Below are 20620 nucleotides of genomic sequence, written 5' to 3'. Positions count from 1 at the left end.
TTTTGTATTTGTGTTGAAATAAAATACAGTACTTCTATTTTTGGGGAAAATGATAATATTTTGGGGTAAAACTTGCATAATATAATTATAGTAATTTTAAGTAATTTAATTGTAGTATTTATTTTTTTCCCAACACATGACAACATTTATTGTTGTTATTATTATCAGCATTTGACCCCCATGGAGTCAGAGACTCATCGTGGGAGGTACTCACTATTGTATACAATGCTCATCCAACTGTGTCTTAAACTGATTCAATGTGTCCACATCCACAACACACTCAGGCAATGCATTCCACTCACCAACCACCCTCCATGCAAAGAACCTGCTTCTCACTCTTCCTTATAGTTTTCAGCAATGGCCTCTTGTTCTATTCCCCTCTCCCATTCTATGAAAAATCTCTTCCAAGTCTATCTGATAGTAACCCCTGACCAGCTTATATGTCTCAATCATATCCCCCCGCCCCTCTTCCTCCTATTCACGAGGCTCTGCAACTTGCATTCTCTCAATGTCCTCGTACTCCATATTCCAAAGACCTGACCTTTGTGAATCTTCTCTGTACCCTTTCCAACATATCCTTGTCACCATGAAAACCTGGCGACCAAATCTGTACACAATAATCCATATGAGGCCTGATCAAGGCCTTATACAATGGAATCAACACCTCTCTATTTCTGCATGTCAGGGTTCTCTGCATCATTGCCATTATTCGATGTGATGTCTTCACAACTTGTGCAATGTGGCCCCTGAATTTTAGGTCCTTGTCCACCATCACTCCTAGATCTCTCATTTCCTCTACTTCTGTTAAAGTTTCCCCACCAAGTGTATACTTTACTTTGCATCTCATCGTTGCTTACCAAATCTGAAAACCTTATATATATAGAACCTTCTTGGCAACATTGAACTGACAGTTCACTTACCTGCCCATTCATGCAATCTATTCAAGTCCTCTTGTAAGGCATTAACATCAGCCTGACTGTGCATTGCTCTCCCCAGTTTTGCATCATCCACAAACAGCTGTATATCACTAGTTAAACCCGACCCAATATCATTAATATACAAATTGAACAATGGCCCCAAAACTGACCCCCTGTGGCACACCACTGGTGACCTTTCTCTTTTGAGATACTGCACACCCATATACAACTTTCTGATAGCTATCTGATAGCCAGTTACTGATCCAACACAGAAGTCTGTTATCCAATCCCATGTTTCAATTTATTTAAGAGCTTGTCATGTGGCAGTCTATCAAAAGCCTTTGCAAAATCCAAGTACACCACTGTATATGCATCTCCTCTGTCCAAGGTATTTGTCACCTTGTTATAGTACATAAGTAAGTTAGTGAAACATGATCTCCCCTTAACAAACCCATGCTGATAACCACAGAGAATACTGCTGTTATCAACCCATTTCTGTATCCTACTTCTCACCAATCTCTCCACGACCTTCACTACAACTCCAGATATAGACCAGCCTATAATTTGAATCTACAGCCTTATCACTGCCTTTATGCAGTGGAACAATTTTACCCTCCTTCCACTCTCTTGGTACCTGTGCTGTTGCAAAACTCTTATTAAACAGGCATACCAATGCTACTGCCAGTTCCCTGAAACATTCCCTTAAGATGCGTGGTGATATGCCATCAAATCCTATTGCCTTATTAACATCAAAGTTATTTATTTCCTCAAATACCTCCTGCTCACTCACAATTAAGCTATCTTCTCCTAAGTCCACTATTTATTCTCTATTTATCCTCTATAATATTTATTGCTAACCATCTTTCCAAAATTTCGACTCAAAGAGCATACAACCTTCATTATAGCAGAAAGTTTGATGTCAGTTAGTGTTGATCTGTGGGCTGTTATGTTACCTTTCATGAATGAAAATAATTGTTCGCATAAATAGGTGCTTCCAAAATAACATAGAATATTTGCTGCAAAATTTTTTATTTCCAGATATTTTTGACCTAAATAAGTGTATATTTTTGGAACACCAACTTCTTGGTATTTCTCTTTTAGAATGGAATCATTTTGAAAATCAATAAGTTCCATTTGAATACAAATAGCAGCTTTTTCAAAATTAAATGAAAAAGAACCTGTAAAAATCAAGAAAAGACTTCTTCTTGCCCCTTAAAAATTTTAAATGGCCTATCAAATTCTTCTTTAATCTTTTCTGGTTTGGAACAATATTGAGAAAAGGTAAAACTTTGATTCTTATTGTTCAACTGTTCACACATAGGAAAGTAATTTAGAATATTCTCTTTTAAATGATTTTGAAACAAAACTGGTTTACATCTAAAACTTGCCAGTGCATCAAACGTGTGTTATTAACTGACCCTGAATTTTGATATTAAAATCATTCAAATGTTCTGCAATATCAACTAAGAATGCTAGATCTTGTATCCATGTCTGATCATTAAGAAATGCAACATCATGATTTTTCATTTCTAGGAACAATTTTATCTCCCCTAAAAGTAAAAAAAAAAGAAGCTTTTTAGAACCTTATGACAAGATAACCAATGAATCTCTGTGTAATAAGGCAGCCCTTCAAATTCACTCTCCAAGTCTTTAAGAAATTGTGCAAACTGGCAGTGATTGAGGCCTCTGGATCAGATGAAGTTAACAGTATTTGTCACAGCCTTGAGTAATATTAATTTTATATATATATATATATTGTTTATTTATTTTTTTACATAATCCAGAAACCCTGCTCTAGAGACCAAATGAGTAACCCTTTCAAGCTACTTCAGTGGGGCAGAAGTCTCACATTGAGCAAAGAACACCCCTACCTAAAGACAACTGCAAATATCCATGCCTATGGCAAGATTCAAACCTGCAGTCTGTTGTCTGGAGAGCAGATATGCTAACTACTTTGCTAGTCATAATTTGTAAGGTTGAACTGCTGTTTATATAACTGGTCATTTAGTGTTATTATAGATATGTATGGAAAGTACTCTAGATTTATAAATAATAACAGATTCCCATTATTAAACTTGCATTCATGATAAGATATAACTGTCATATGAGAATTTAATAATAATTAAATAATAAATAATAATAATATATTACAAACAAGTTTATGAATATTATTTAACTTGCCCTTTGCTTCTTTAATTTTCTGCTTCTCTTTTTCCCTTTGCTCTTTAGGCACATGCATTTTTAAGCCAAGCGCACCTGATACTAATCTACGAGCCAATACTGCCGAAGTTTCAGGCCTAGGTTTGTATGGCTGCAAAAATTCTGGAACATAGATATTGTGAAAAAATTATTTGATAAATTTGGTTAAAAGAAGTTTTACCATATGGTATATCTTTAAATAAATTAAACTTTTAATGTCCTGAACTCATGTTCAATGGCTTAAAGGAATCTTAATTTCAGTATAGGTTAGCTTATCACTTACTGCATGAATTTTCTGTGCATGCTTGTGCATTACAGCCTATGTATATAACAATCTAAATACATAAAAAAAATCATTCAGCCAACGAACAAGAATAAAACTTCAATAATTGTCAACACTATTCTTCTTTAATTGAATATCTGAATAAAGTAGAACAATTTCTTCTTTTCATACTCAAAATATATTAAAGATATTTACTCAATCTCATGTCTATAATTTCAATGTCTGTGCTTAGCAGTTTAAATTAAATTCAATTGCATTTTTTAAGATATATTCAAAAGATCAATATAAGCTTGATTACAATAGCACCAAATTGACAAAGTGAAAATTACTGCCAAGAGATTTGAGTAAAAAGGGATTGTTATAGGATCAATGCTGGAGAGGTTCTACAGAAAATAGTGGGAGATCAGGGGGAGAACCAAAGGTCATCTCTGGAAACTGTATAAAGAGGGTGTGAGAGGAGAGTGAGAGGCAGGTTTTTTTCATGCAGAATTGTGAATGATTGGAATGCCTTACCTGAGAGTATGGTGTCTGCAGAGAAATTGAGTGTGTTTAAAGCACGGTATGATGAACTGTGTGTATGATAAAAGGACCTCTAAGATGAGTCTTTGATTCCATGGGGTCTTGGGTAATAATAATAAAAACTGTTCCAATACATCTGACAGAATGCTATTCAATAAACATGAGATAAATAATGTATACAGTGGAAGAAAGTTAGTTTGGAAGACTTCTCCAGAGTACTTTGTTCAATACAAATATCTCTCAGTTCTTTATATAGACAAATGATAATGATGATACATATAGATAATGAACATAAACTTCTTAATTGGCAAGCAATTTCAAGTAAAGTTATGTGGGAAAATTCACACAAAATGGGGAATGTGGGAAAATGAGGAATAGGCACAAATAAGTGACACTTATTTGTGCCTATGGTCCCACAGAAGATTCTACTGAGGAAGAAGTGGAGGAATTTTTTGAGTCGTCAGAGAATACTGAAGTATATTTATATATATAAAAAGGGAAAAGATAATCATTTTTGGAGATCTAAACAGAAGAGTAGGAAATGAATTCCAGGCATACACCCAGAATATCCTGATGTATGGAATAATTACTTTGAAAAATTATGTCACCTTCATTCATCATCTTCATTTCTTTTTTTATTCTTTGTTCCACCTTTAAGCTTTTTTTTGATGTTCCCAATAGCCACCTAAATTTTTTTTATTTTTCTAAAAGTATTCCCATGACTTTTTGTTAGCTACTTAAACATAATTTAGTTTTAATTTGGTTTTCACAGAGTTTTCTATATTCTCTAGGGGACATGCTTGCTTACTTGACAATAGCTGTTGATATGATTTCTTCTAACTTCTCAGGTCCACTGTGAGGTTCTGATATTTTTATCCTTGCAGCTAACTTTGTTACATGATTTCCTGCTGCTCTGTCTCTTAAGTTTTTTTTTTTTCTCATTTTTTCTCAATAAAATCTGTATATCTGCGTCTACAGCTCATTTTGACCCCAACTCAAAGCTGATTGATTTTGATTCTGTTTAAAATTTTTGCCTACATTTTACTATTCAGTAATAATTTCCCAATGGCGATTTTGTGTGATGACTCACACAGAATCACCATCCTGTAATTAAAGGCATCTCAGAATGCATTTCTATCTTAAAGGAGTTTAATATCTCCACCTATTAATTCAACCAACTCTATGATAAGATATCATCTCCAAAAGATAAAATTCCACCTCTACTGCTACCCGGAGTACTCAGTTCCATGCAACTGCCAGTTATTCTACTTTGGACAAACAAATGATCTGTTTCTATATGCATTTTGGAACAACAATCCTACATTAACTCCAAGAAATGCAAAAATTGGGATCTAGCAGAAAATGAGGTTACTAATACTAGCCACAGGATACTGTGGATATGGCAGCATAGGATATGATAAATTATTAACACAGATGTTCCCATAATTATGAACATCTCTTTAAAGAAAGTTCCAAAGTCCTTCTACATTATCTAAAATCTCAACCTTAATGGATTTTCCATGCCAAAAATCTGGGAAATTATTATTAAGAACTATGCAGTTGAATATTATGGAATTCTTTTTTTTTTTTTTTAATCATATGCACACACACTTGATTTGATCCTAATAGTATCTTTTCATTTTGTTGTCGTGCAACTGTATACAATGAAATTCTCATTCTTATACCTTCACTGTTGTTGAAATTTTAATTTCCAACTGTAATACACTGATGATGATTCACTATACATGAAATGAAATATCTGTAGTTTAATCAGTCTTAAATAATTTTTCAACTGTGTCTATGTGTGACCTTTAGTATAACGAATAATGCGCAGTTATCTCTTAGTCAATATCTCTTCTGTATTCTCCTCAAAACTAAATATTGATCACTCTGAAGCTAGACCATGCCTTACTTCATGTAATATACACTTGTTATATTATCTGTAGACTAGTCCCTACTCTTCTTTCCCTCTGTATTTCTTTTCATCTTGTTCCTTCTCCCCAATGCTATTAGAGTATTCAAGGGCTAGAGGTGATTCTTTCCTATTTTCCCACCTCACACACAGTGGGAGTCTACTTTCTCCCTCAGGTACTTGCTCACCCCCAGTTAAAAATGGTGAAACAAATATGAACTCTCTACCACATCAGTCGTTGCGCAGGTTATCAAGGACCACACTGGATGTTAGGCTTCGGGACATCCAGTGACAAGTAGGCTACAGGAGCAAGATCTGCAGAACTCAAAAGTAATTACTAGGAAAAAGTGGAGCATGGCTGAAAATCGATGTCATGCAGTTCTTTTATTGTTCAAACTCCTCAATTAGGGGGATTTCAGAAACGAATGTTCCAACTTTGGCTTGAACTACACCCAAATTTGGAAATTTCATTCAAAAGGCTGATGCAGCACACAGCTTCATTATCAAACACAAGATATTTAGTGAATTTGAGCTTGAAGCACTGAAAGCTCAAGCTGTAGAAGGAGACTGTACTGATCCTGAACTGACTGAGAATATAAATGGAGCAGAACCAGATTCCAACGTGCAGAATGCTGAAAATGTCGAAAATATACAAATAGTTGAAAGGAATCTATCAGAGAAACAAGAACTCACCACAAAAATTATCAAGCAAATGAACAACAACCTAGAATTGAGTATAGTATTGAGTAATATTATACTCAATTGAGTATTGAGTAATATATATAGTAATAGTATTGAGGCAAGTACCTCAACAAAAACTGAAGGAACTTCTACAAGAAGCCAACAAAGCTGCAAGGTCTATTCCTACTGGAACTATTGGACAAATGAATCAACTTCTGTACTCAATAGCCTACGTAGTAACATCTGAATTAGGCTATAAGACTAGTGAACCCAAAAGCAATAAGGCTCAGAAACCAAAGTGGAGTATTGACTAGAGAATAAAATTCTTAAACTTAGAGCAGACATGAGCAATTTGAAAAACCTTAAGGAAAAGAAGCTGAAAAACACAAAAACCCGAAATAATCTCATAGAGAGGTATAATATTGGAACACAACCTATTGATGAAATATTAGAGGAACTGAAGCAAAAAATAGTTGCAGCTAAAATAAGAAGATACAGTGCATGCATTGAACTGTACAAGCAAAATTTGATGTTTCGTGCAAATCATCACTAATTTTTCAAGAAAATTGACTGCTGGAGGAATGATAATCTTAAAGAAAATATAAATACTACAAAGAAAATATACTTAAATTTTGGCAAAACCTATGGGACAACCCTAAGAGGCAGAATAATAAGGCAAAGTGGATTGAACAAACGAATACAAACGAGAACAAACGAGATACGAACGAATCTCAAGAACAAAAAATGGACCAACTGAAATGGTTCAAAAGCAAGCTAAAAGGATAAAAAAAATTGGTCAGCACCCGGGAAGGATGAATTACATGGCTACTGGTTGAAATATTTGACAGGCTTACACAAAAGACTTGCTAACCAATTTAACAATGTTTTAGAAGGACAAAGCAAAGAAGAGTGGCTCACAGCAGGCAAAACGTTTTTGATCATAAAGGATAAGGAAAAAGGTTCAAAGTCAGAAAACTTCCGACCAATAATCTGCCTTCCAACAACTTTTAAGCTACTCACAGGCATACTAGCTGACAAAATATATATATAGCTATCCCAAAGCAAATTCTCTTTTTCCAATTGAACAAAAAAGGTAGCAGCAAAAATTCAAGAGGCACAAAAGACCAATTGCTGATTGACAAAATGATTCTGAAAAACTGCAAACGTAGAAAAACAGCCTTCATATGGCTTGGATAGATTATAAAAAAATAATGTGTGTAATCAAAAAGTGTTTGATTGCACAGAACTATTCGATATTAGTGAAAACATACAAAAATTTTTGCAAACCTGCATGGAAAATTGGAAAACAACGTTGGTTCTGAATAGAGAAAAAATTGGGAAGGTCAACATAAAGAGGATATCTTTCAAGGAGACTCATTATCTCCTTTATTGTTTATCTTGTCATTAATCCCCTTAACTGGAATTTTAAATAAAACTGCTCACAGTTACAAAATGTGCAAAAAAGTGCAAAGATATCTTACCTTTTATATATGGATGATATGAAGCTGTTCGCAAAATCAGAGAATGAACTTGGATCATTGCTTAATACTGTGCACATATTCAATCAAGATATATGCATGGATTTTGGCTTAGGCAAATGCGCAACTGCTGGAATAACAAGAGGAAAGTTTGAAGACCTGAACGAAATTGTGCTCAATGACGAAAAAATCAAGGCAACCATAAATATTTGGGAATTTTAGAAGCATCAGAAATTCTGCACAATAAGATCAAAGAAAAAACTAGAGCAGAATACATAAGGCGACTAATAAAACTCCTTAAGTCAATGCTTAACGCTGGAAATTTGATAAAAGCAATTAACACCTGGGCCACACCTGTTCTGAGATATTCAGCAGGCATTGTTGAATGGACCCAGGTAGAGGTGGAGAATTTAGACTGAAAAACTCGAAAATTAATGACAATGCACCATGCCCTCAATCCTCGCAGTGACATTGATAGGTACTACTTATCACGCCAAAAAGGAGGCAGAGGATTATTACAAGTACAGCAAGTTGTTGAAGAAGAAAATGAAATCTGAATGATTTATCTGCAGCAAACAACAGAAAAATTTCTAATTGAAGTAAGGAAAGAGGGTTTATTTAAACTCATGGAGACAAAATTGGAGTACAAGACCAACCAAGTAAAAGTGAGAACTGAAAGATGGAAAAATAAGGCATTGCATGGAAAATACCTTCACAGCAAAGAGGACAATGCTGACAGCAACTTGACATGGCAGTGGTTGGGAAATGGAGCACTAAAAAAAATATTTGCAGCACAAGAACAAGCCATTAAAACCAATGTTATGAAAGCAAAAATACAAAAAGTTCAAGAAGACAGTAAATGCAGATTGTGCAAAGAGAAGGAAGAAACAGTAGACCACATAAGTGAGTGCAGCAAAATTGCACAAATTGAGTACCGTAAAAGGCATGATAATGTAGCTAAGATAATTCACTGGCATTTATGTAAAAAGTACGGGTTCAAAATATTTGAAGACTATTGGAAGCATAAAGTTGACCAAAAAGTGACTGAGAATGAAAAAGCTAAAATACTCTGGGATTTCAAAATCCAGACTGACAAAAGCTTGGAATGTAATACACCCTAACAATGGTTGATAAAAGTGAAAGCAAGAGTGTTCAGTTTATTGAAATATCAGTACCAGGAGATAGCTGAATTGACAAAAAAAAGAAACTGAATAAATGACAAAGTATTGTGAGTTGCAAGTCGAAGTTGAATGAATTTGGCAAAAGAAAACGAAAGTTGTTCCCATAATAATAGGTGATTTAGGTATCATCCCCAAAACATTGAAAAAACATCTAGAAGCACTCTAATTAGATGATTAAAAACTGGGCAGTTGCAAAAGGTCACTTTGTTCAGCACAGCATTCATATTCAGAAGGTATTTCCACAACTCATAGGCCATTGGGTGGGACTCGAATTAGTGGAATACAACCAGCCTTTTACAGGCTGAGGAAGCAAATCAAGCTTGGATGAATATTATATATATATATATATATATATACACACACGAAGTGTGACAATTTAATTCCCAGGACAGCCACATAGTGTCGCCTGTGTGGTGATTTGGTTGGAGTCATGTGAGTAATCATTTTTGTACGTTTTAACTAATGCGTGCATAAACCTCAAGTGATAGAGCCATTTGCTAGTTGGCTATTGCAAAACAATAGAGATCTGCATGTAAACTTTGGCATAAAAATGTGTGATCAAAATTTAGAAAAGTGTGTTAACATCAAATTTTGTGTGAAAATCAGCAAAACTGAAACTTTGGAGCTGTTGAAAGTGGCATATGGTGTGGATGCTCAGAAAAAGTCAAGTATCTTTGAATGGCATAACAGATTCAAAGGTGGGTGAGAAGATGTGAATGACAACCCCAGAAGTGGGAAGCCAAAAACAAAAATGATGGACACAAATGTGAACAGAGTGTGAGATTTGGTACGGTCTGACAGACAATTAAGTGTGCAATTAATGGCAAATGAACTGCAAAAAATCAAGAAACAGTCAGGGTAATTTTAACTGAAGAATTGGGTATGCAAAAGATTTCTGCAAAGTTTGTGCCTCGGATCTTGATGGACAAACAGAAGCAGCGGTAGCTTCAAGTTGCGACTGATCTTTCTGCAAATAAGCACGTTTCCAAGAGTAATTATGGGTGATGAAACCTGGTGCTTCCAGTACAATCCCGAAACAAAACACCAGAGCATGCAGTGGAAAATCCCAAGTTCACCACGTCTGAAAAAAGCATGCATATTACGTTCACAGTTCAAGACCATGCTGGTGTGTTTCTTTGATTACAAGGGGATAGTCCACTGAATTCAGTGAACAGAGACAAACAGTCAACCAGCAATACAATACTTTAGAGGTGCTGAAAAGATTACGAGATTCTGTTCAGGAAAAAAAAAAAAACCTGCATTGTGGCTTGACAAGTGGATCATTCATCACGACAATGTGCCAAGCATAGTGCACTCATCGTGAGAGAGAGAGTTTCTGGCCAAAAAATCGATTACTGAATTAGGTCATCCTGTTTATTCACCTGACTTAGCTCCCTGTGATTTCTGGTCACTTCCAAAATTAAAGACTGCACTAAAAGGATGAAGATTTTCTGACACTGCTGATATCCAACATAATGTGATCAAGGAACTCAAGAGTATTCTGAAAAAAGAGTTCCCAGCCTGTTTCCAAAAATGGGAACACCATCTAAACTAGTGTATAAATGCACAAGGGGACAACTTCGAAGGTGACATTAGCCACTAATGTATAGTTCCGAACATAGGTGTACAGGTGCATTCCGGGAATTAAATTGTCACTCCTCATATATCATCAGAGGTGATATTCAGCCAGTACGGCTGTACCAGTTGTTAAAATTTTCAAAGTTTTCCATATCGGTTGTTAAAGGTGTTATTTAATTTTATCATAATGCTATTAGTTAATTAAATGGATAAATAAAGAAAATGCAAGCTTATTCATAGATTTAAAGAACAAACACACCAAGCACGATTTATCAGTGCGTGTACAATCTGCACTCGGTCACAAGTGATGACACACACGTGGCAATATACTCGGTCTGTTTTTTTACTTTATTTACAAACACCCACACTTTCAAATTTCAACTGCCAAGTCCAAACATGCTCGAAACTGACATCTCGATCAGGCATTATTGGCTGTCATCAGGTGATGCATACTCTTTCTAATGTTTGTTTGGATCACTTGAACAACAGTTAACTGATGACAATTACATGTATGAGTATGTGCAGGAAGATTCAATGTTAAAGTACGATTTTTTTAAATTAATTTTAATTTATAATTAATTATTAAAAATTATCTTTGCTTCACCCTCTGAATGAAAAGGCAGCAATTTTTGGATGATGACTTTAAGCAAATCTAAAAAAAAGTAAACAATAACAACATTGAACAGCAACCTGAAAATATTTCAAATGTCACCTCTGTATATCATTATTAATAACATAACAAAAAATTTCTTGTGTTCACTCCATGTCTTTATGTTAAAACATAGTGTTAGTGATGTTTAATTCATGCCATATTATGTCATTTACTGTAACTTTATAATTAGTTTTTAGTGCACTAATTTTAGTTGTTATACCCATGTCTGTATATCCTGCTTCATTACTAACCTCTTTCAGAAATTCATTAATTTGTAGTTCAAGGCTCACAACATATTCTACTTTCTGTTTACTATGATTTTAATTGTAAGAATTACTCTTCTTTTCAATTCAATGACCAACACGAGGAAATCTGTCTACTTCCACATGTACATAGATAATGGGATTAAAAAAAATATGTCACTATCTTCAAGCGATAATAACCATTTGCTTATATTTAATTATTCACACCTTAGTGAATATTAACTATTGTTGCTTATTCAAGACAAAAGTCCACACCAAAACTTTTACTTTATAAATTAATGCTTTCAACTGCCTTCCTTGATTGGAAGGCAGTTTCAAGCAGAGTTATGCCTGCAAACCTCAAAACAGGAAAAGGGATGATGAAATTTATTTGTACCTACAGTCCCACAAAAGGTTCTCCTAAGGACTAAGTAGAGGAATGTTTTGAGTCATTAGAGCAGACAGCTGACAAAGAAAATGGAAAAAAGTGGTCCTTGTTGGAGATCTAAACAGCAGATCATCCTGCTTATTCACCCGACTTAGCTGCCTGTGATTCCTATATGCCCCAGGCATATAGGAATGTGTCGGGAAAATTTGGAGAAAAGAGAAAACTAATAATAACCATAAGTATCTGCTGGATTACTATGTTCAAACATAAAAATGTGCAAAGGTTCACATTGGCCCAACCCTCATTTTGACTATGTCACTGTTAATAGTAATATCTATGTGCTGATTCAGGATATAAAAGTGTCCAGAGGCTTTGAAATTAAAGGTTACCATTACTACGCACTAAGTAGGATAAACAATGAAAATGACATTGAAAAGAACAGTATGTAAGAAAGTTTTAAAAAAGAATTAAAGCTGAGCAGCCTTTACAAGCAAACTGTAGACTCATTATACAAATATCATTGAAGAAAATATGAAACCATTTGAAAACAAGAACCAAACTTTGGAGTTTCAGTGGCAACTCTGAATAAAACATTGATTAATTCAACTAGGGAGCTATGCGGTGAAGATGTCTGCAAGGATACAAAATTAAAACACTAGTGGACACAAGATGTTAAAGAAGCAGTCCTGGAAAAGAAGAAAGCATACTGAAAGTTCCTAGCAAATAACTCAGCAGATGCCATAAAAGAATACAGAGAATAATGTAAGAAAGCTAAGCTATGTGTAAAAGTAGCTAAACAAAAATCATGGGAAGACGTTAGTAAGAATATAGAAAATAAATATGAGTAATGTGTCAAAATGTTCCAGAGGCTATTGAAAAAGCTTAGAAATGGAGGAAAGAGTACTGTAAAAGAAATCAAAAATAATAAGAATAACATGAAAACTGAAGATAAGGATATCCTAGAAGTCTGGAGTAATTACTTTGAAAGTCTGTTAAACAAAATATTAAATTAAAATTAACAAGCAGTAACAGAATGACAGTAGAAAATTTTCAAGAGGAATGCAAACAAGTGTATATATATCAATATTTTAGGCAGAAAAAAAGCAATCAGAAACTTGAAAATGATGAAAGTTTTGCAGTGGCTACACTGCATAATTCAGAGAGCTTAGTCAGAAAGTCGATTTTTTTTATAGATGGGAACTATGTGAAAAATCTCACATAGTTCCCATCTATAAAAAAAAGGAATAAAGCCAAATGTGAGAATTACAGAGGAATTTCTCTACTAAATATTCCAGTTAGGATTTATGGAAGCATACTTGAAAAGAGGGTGAGAAAAACTTGGAGAAGAACCAGCTGGGGGTTCAGGCGAAATAGAGATTGTCAAGATCAGATATTTGCTTTACAACAAATAGTTGAGAAATCATAGGAATATGATTTCTCATAATTTTCTAAGGTTCTCAGAGAAACACTTTTCAAAACACTATGCTTATATGGAATTAGAATGAAAGGAAATACAAGAAGATGGGTTGATGTAAAATCAGGGTAAGACAAGGAAAGAAAGAAAGTAGCATTAAATCTGATATTAGAATTAGAGACATGAAATTAAGCTCTCTGCTTTATGTGGTGATATTGTATTCTATAACACCCAGTCTACAGGATTCTCTAACTAAATTGCATAACAGCTGTAACAAATTTATCCTGAAAATCAGCAATAAAGGACCAAAACTATGAAAATAGGTAGGAATATAGAAAACTTTAGCTGAACATCTTAATGGAGAACCTATAGAACAATTAAAATATTACAGCCATTTTAGGCAGAGTTTTTATTGAAGATGATAAAATTAAATTTGGAAATAGAAAACTGAATAAGCAAAGCTAATATAATGGGCAGCCAGGTGAATAAATTTATATGGAATAAGAGAGATATTAGCTAAAACACCAAACTAGCAGTATACAACAGTGTTCAAACCAGTTTTGGAGTTGGGTTAGGAATAAAGCTCTTGATCAATGACTAGAGACTACAGATATGACAGTTCTGAGAAAAATTAGGAGAGTGAACAGATGGCATCAGTGGCAGAATCATATTAAAAGTGAAGATATTAGAAAGAAACTTGACACTGTTAGCATGCAAGAATGTGTGAGTAGAACTAATCTAAAGTGGTATGGTTACTTAAATAGAATGGGTGCGCAAAGGTTAGCAAAACTGGTATTTGATGCCAAGATGGCGGGAAAGAGATCCAGAGGAAGACTAAGGTCTAAGTGGATTGGTTCAGTCAGAAGTGCATTACAAGCATGAAATGTTACATACAACAATTGAAGTGTTGACAAGTAACAGATTAATTTGGAGGAAAATCATGTAGTGCTGTCCTAGTAGCTTGAAGACCCCTTGAGGATATATATATATATATATATGTCAGGAATTGATGATGATGCTTTCATTTCAAAATTTTAATAATTATCACCTGTCTATTAATATGTATTGAGAAATTTGTATGTATCGAGAGTAATATGTATTGAGAAATTGACAAAAGGCAATTTCCTCTCTTCCACATATCAGTAATTCTGTTTTTAAAATTATGTTTGATCCTGGTACATGTTAATTACACTGACATTAACCCAGAGCAAATTATATAAATACTGCTAGTCAGTCAGACTTGGCAGATTGTGGTCCGTAAATCTTAAAAGCCTTAACACAAAATATTTCAAATCCATTTGGCATCAGGAACTTGAAGAAATTATTTAATGGGGATGAGAACTATTGCAGTGAGTCAGAAAAAAATAAATCATCTTGGGAGGTACACTAAGAATGTGTGTGTAAGTTTAGCTAAGGCAGGAGTGTCAAACTCAATTGGACCACGAGCCATTTGCCATAAAAGTGCATCTCAAGTGGGCCGCAAAAATATTTTTGACTAAAAAAACCTGCACTAATTAGAATCAAAGTGAAAGAATGAGTATAAATAAACTGGAAAATTTAATTTATTCTAAGTCATTACAAGACATATAGAATAACAGTATAATGATTATGACAACTCAAAAAAATAAAGAATATTTTTTATTATACTAATATTTACAATATATATATAGCATTTAAACCAAATTAAACCGAAATTAAATTTTATTTGAACAACTCAAATATTTATACAGTCTATAAAGTATAAAGTCTCATTAATAACCATCACAAAAATTTACAGAGCCTCCTATTAGTTTGAAATTTTTTGTGTTCGTATTCTATATTTTGGGGAATTGTTTAAATGTCAATGATAATATTTTGTGGTAAAAAACTTGGACTCAAAGGTTGAGAGCATATGACATTCATTATGGCAGAAAGATTGACGTCAGTTAGTCTTGACTGTTTTGTTACCTTTCATACATGAGAATAATTGTTCGCATAAATAGGTGCTCTCAAAATAACATAGAATATTTGCTCAAACTTTTTTATTTCTGGATATCTTTGATCTGAATAAAGGCATATTTTTGGAACACCAACTTCCTGGTATTTCTCTTTTAGAATGGAATCATTTTGGAAATCAATAAGTTCCATTTGAATACTAATAGAAGCTTTCTCGAAATTAAAGGAAAAAGGATATAAAAAGGGAAAAAACTTCTTCTTGATTCCTTAAAATCTTTAAATCGCCTATGAAATTCTTCATTTCTTTTCTTCTAGTTGGGGAAAATATTGAGAAGAGGTAAAACTTTGATTGTTATTGTTCAACTGTTCACACATAGGAAAGTAATATAGAATATTCTCTTTAAAATGATTTTGAAACAAAGCCAATTTACATCTAAAACTTGCCAGTGCATCGTACATGTGTGTGTTACTAACTGATCTTTCCCCTGAAGTTTGACTTAATGTCCTGTAATATCAACTAAGAATGCTTGATCTTGTACCAATGTCTGATCATTAAGAAATGCAACATCATGATTTTTCATTTCTAGGAACAATTTTATCTCCTCTAAAAAAAAAAAAAAAAAAAAAAAAAAAAACTTTTTAGAACCTTGTTATCTTGTCATAAGAAATGATGACAAGATAACAATTGCACAATTGTTATCTTTAAGAAATTGTGCAACTGACCTGATGGTGATTGAGGCCTCTGGATCAGATGAAGTTCACACATAGTTCTTGAAAATGATTCACATGCTTGAGTACACCAGTCATTTATAATACTATGGAGTACAGGACCTATTGATGAATAATGCAGTGTAAAGATTGCAGTTTTGGAATGTCTGGATACATTTCCTTTAACTTTGCTGTAAGTCTTGCTACAAAATCTTTATTTTTGCCTGTCATTGCTGGAGCACCATCAGTCGTCACAGCTACAAGCCTGTTCAAACGGAGTTGGTATTTTTCCAAAATGCTCCACATGGCGGCATAAATGTCTTCCCCTGCAGTGGTTCCATGGATGGGAATCATTTTCAAGAACTCTTTAGTAATATTCATATTGTCGTCGCAAGCCCAAAGAAACAGAGCAACTTGAGCCACGTCGTGAATATCGAAACTTTCGTCAAGTGCAATTGAAAAGCATTATACGTTTGCGGATATTTCTTGCAACTGGTCATGAAGATTATCTGCCATTTCCATCATTCTTTCGATCACAGTATTTCTGGACAAAGAAATATCAATATCGCGAAATACTTGCACATTTTTGGGACATACGTTTTCAGCTACTTTTATCATACACTTCTTAACCAAGGAACCTTCACTAAAAGGTTTGGAATGTTTTGTCAATAAATAGCTGATTTCATAACTGGCTCTCACTGCTGATTCATTGTCTTTCATAATTTTTGAAAATATTTTTTGTTGACTTTGAAGTGACTTCTTCATAATTTTTAATTTTTCTTCTCTCAGTTTACCTCTGAATAGTTCTTTGTGAATTTTATCTTAGTGCCTTTTTATATTATATTCTTTGGCGACACTAATTGTTTCGTTATAAATAATGCACACAATTTTGTCCTTTGTTTCAGTGCAGAAGTAATTCAATTTCCATTTTTCTTGAAATTTTCTTTCCTCATCAGCAATTTTCCTTTTTCTTGTTGTATTAGAAAGTGACATTGTCTGGGTGAATAAATATATTATTAACACATTCGCTGCCAACTACGAGTATACTCATAGTTGGTATATGAACCTCACAAGCCAGCTACGAATATACTCGTATGACGCTTACCGCCAGCAACGAGATTACCCGTACTGACCTTGAAGAAGTGAAAATGCTTGGCTTGTGGAGCTAGCAGCAAAAGTGTGTATACTCGCAGATGGTATATAAGCGACACAAGCCAACTACGAATATACTCGCATGTCGATTACTGCCAGCAACGAGATTACCTGTCATGATCTTGAAGAAGTGAAATTGCTTGGCGTACGGGAACAAACTATGCCCGAGTAGCGTGGCAGCAAACATGTTAATAACAATTTTTATATAAATGTATTTATATAATTACTTGCATTATTAAAACTAAATTTATTCGTGTTCTGCACATTGTCTTTCATAATTTTTGAAAATATTTTTTGTTGACTTTGAAGTGACTTCTTCATAATTTTTAATTTTTCTTCTCTCAGTTTACCTCTGAATAGTTCTTTGTGAATTTTATCTTAGTGCCTTTTTATATTATATTCTTTGGCGACACTAATTGTTTCACTTGGGTGCAAATGCTGCACATCACACGAACAACTGCTAGCCAATGGAATTCAATTTATCCAGCACGCTACCCACAGCATGATATAAATTGACAATGAACCATAAATATATTTTACGATTGATCAGAATCAGATCTAACATTGAAATTGCAATTATATTATAGCAGGTTGTTGCATCCATATTGTAACTATAAATGTTGTGCAAAAACAAATAAATTGAATGCTTAAATCAATATTTCAGTTTTATTATAAAAAGCAACCATCCTTTTTTGTATCTTTCCTTGAGGCATCGCAGGCTGCAAGAAATTGTTTTGCGGGCCCCCCAGCTTGACACCCCTGGTATAGAGGATTTGAAATTGGAAGTGATCACCATTTAAGTCTTGAGCAGTATAATACTGAATTTCATATTGAAAAGAAGAACATAAGAAAGTTTTAAAGTGAATAAAAGTTGAGCAGCTCTCAGATATGAACTAGATGAAAATACACAAACATTATTCAAGAAAAAAACGAAAGAGTTTGAGAACAAGAACCAAATCTTGGAGATTCAGTGGCAAGCCCTGAAGAAAACATTGATCAACCTCACCATAGCCAGAGAGGCATGTGGTGAGTTTGTTTGCAAGGATAGAAAAATCAGAACTCCATGGTGGACACAGGGAGTTAAAGAGGCAGTAAAAGAAAAGAAGAAAGCATTTCAAAAGTTCCTGGTAAATAAGTCAGCTTGTGCTCTTAGAGAATACAGAGACAAACGTAATCAAGCTAAACACTGTGTAAAACTAGCTAAACAAAGAACATCAAAAATATATATCAAGAAGATGGCAACATATTCTGGAGGTTGTCGAAGAAGCTTAGAAATGGAGGAAAGAGCACTGTAAAAGGAATTAGAGATGATAAAGGTGAAATGAAAAATGAAGAAAAAGATATCCTTGACGTATGAAGTAATTACTTCAAAAAATTTCTAAATGAAACAATCAGTGACATCACAGTGGTAAAAAAACACTTAACAGGCATGCAATCAGGAATACATATTCATATTTGAAGTAGAAAAAGCCTGAAATGTGGAAAAGCAGCTGGAGTAGATGATATTTCACCAGAAATGCTCAAGTATGGAGGTATAAAAAGTCTTGCAGTGGCTGCAATGCATAGTTCAGAATGCATGGACAGTGGGACGAATTCCAGATGATTGGAGTACAGCTCTCATAGTACCCATATATAAAAAGGGAAATAAAACTGAATGTGAGAATTACAGAGGTATTGAGTGTTCCTGGTAAGATTTATGTGCAAGTATTCTTGAGGAGAAGCTTGGTGAAGAACAAGCTGGATTCAGGCCAAATAGAGGTGGTCAGGATCAGATTTTCACTTTATGATAAATTATTGAGAAATGGGAATATAACAAAGATCTGTATGTAAGTTTTGTAGATCTAGAAAAGGCATACGACAAGGGTGCCAAGATAGAAGCTATTCAAAATGCTACAGTTGTATGGTATCAGTGGGGCATTATAACAAGCAATACTTCGTCTTTATTTGAGTTGTAAGTTGGCAGTTAGAATTGAAGGAAGTACAGGAAGATGGTTTGATATTAAATCTAGTGTCAGACAAGGATGTACATTATTCCCTCTTTATTCATCATCTATATCAGGGGTAGCCACAACGTGGCTCGCAAGCTGCATGCAGCTTGCATCTATTTGTCATGCAGCTCTTCACGATCTACCAGGAAAAAATAAACAAAAAGAGAAGGAGAAGAGGAGACAACAAAAAAAAGGAACAAAATAAGAGAGAAGAGAGAGAGAAAAACAGAGCTAATAAAAATTACTCCAATAAAAAAGTTTAATTCGAAACACATTAAATGAAATTTACTTTGAACAATTAGAATAATCTTAAAGTCGAATCACAATTTTAGTTACTTATTTACTAGTAGAGGCCTTCCTTCTTTCCATTTTCTTAGTAAGCTCCTTAAAATTAGGTGTATAATTAGTCAATGCAGTTCTTACAAGCTCATTACAACCATGCCATGCACACACTTACTTACTTCCGTATCATCGTATCGGTCAAAGGTTGCAAGTCTTCTTAGTCTTACCGGAATTATTTTGGGTCCAAAAGGATGCGTAGTTGGCTATCTGTATATGGCTCTCATTATGAAGGAAAGCAGTATTAAACCTGATATCAAAAATTGAAGATGTTAATCTCAGCTCTTTACTTTATGAAGACGATGAAGACTTTTAAATAAATCCATTACAAGTCTGCAAGATTCCCTGACTAAACTGAATAACTGTTATAATAAATTTGGTATGAAATTCGGCAATAGCAAGACAAAGACAATGAGAATAGTCAGAAACATTGAAAATATCAACTGCATTGTGAATGGAGAACCTACAGAACAAGTAAAACATTTCAGCTACTTAGTGAAGACGGTAAAGTTGATATGGAAATAGACAACAGAATCAATAAAGTATAGTAGGAAGTCAACTGAATAAATTTATTTAGAATAAGAGAAATTAGTCAAAACACTAAATTAACTATATACAAAACAGTGTTCAAACCAATTTTAACTTATGGATCTAAGAGGTGAGTTAGAAATAAAACACTTGACCAAAGACTAGAGAACCCTTTTATAATGATGTGAGAGTCCTGAGAAAGATTAGGGGCATGAAGAAATGTCATGAATGGCAATATCATATTAGAAAATGGATATCAGGAAAGAACTTGACATTGTTAGCTTTCAAGAATGTGTTAGCAGAGCTAATCTCAGGTTTTATGGCCACTTAAACAGAATGGGAGTGGAAAGATTAGCAAAACTAGTGTTCTCTTCCAGGGTAGCAGGAAACAAACCCAGAGGAAGACAGAAAGTTGGTGTCTTCACAGATACCAGATTGATTTGGAGGTTAATTGTTGATAAGAAATTAGTAATGATGTAAGTTCTTCATGTAGTATTATCATAATATCCTGTACACCCCTTGAGGG

At 34.1% G+C, this 20620-nt stretch overlaps 2 protein-coding genes across 2 annotated transcripts in view; one reads left to right on the top strand and one right to left on the bottom strand.

Annotated features, from left to right (window-relative positions):
• Positions 1–3341, top strand: part of LOC150106797 (uncharacterized) — a 128447-nt gene extending 125106 nt beyond the window's left edge. Inside the window, exon 7 of the mRNA XM_090393319.1 lies at positions 3147–3341. The gene's annotated coding sequence lies outside the window, so the exon portion shown is untranslated. The remainder of the gene's footprint in view (positions 1–3146) is intronic.
• LOC150106796 (uncharacterized) overlaps positions 1–20620 on the bottom strand; it is a 191949-nt gene that overhangs the window by 16015 nt on the left and 155314 nt on the right. The window contains exon 9 of the mRNA XM_090393318.1: positions 3099–3239. Within this exon, the coding sequence (XP_090249444.1) occupies positions 3099–3239 (141 nt within the window). The remainder of the gene's footprint in view (positions 1–3098; positions 3240–20620) is intronic.

Source organism: Typopeltis vanoorti, chromosome 5 (assembly GCF_054136105.1).
Source record: "Typopeltis vanoorti isolate ZY-2024b chromosome 5, IOZ_Tvanoo_1.0, whole genome shotgun sequence".
NCBI lineage: Eukaryota > Metazoa > Arthropoda > Arachnida > Uropygi > Thelyphonidae > Typopeltis > Typopeltis vanoorti.
Note: the sequence above shows the minus strand (reverse complement) of the source record. Positions and strands in the feature narration are given on the sequence as shown.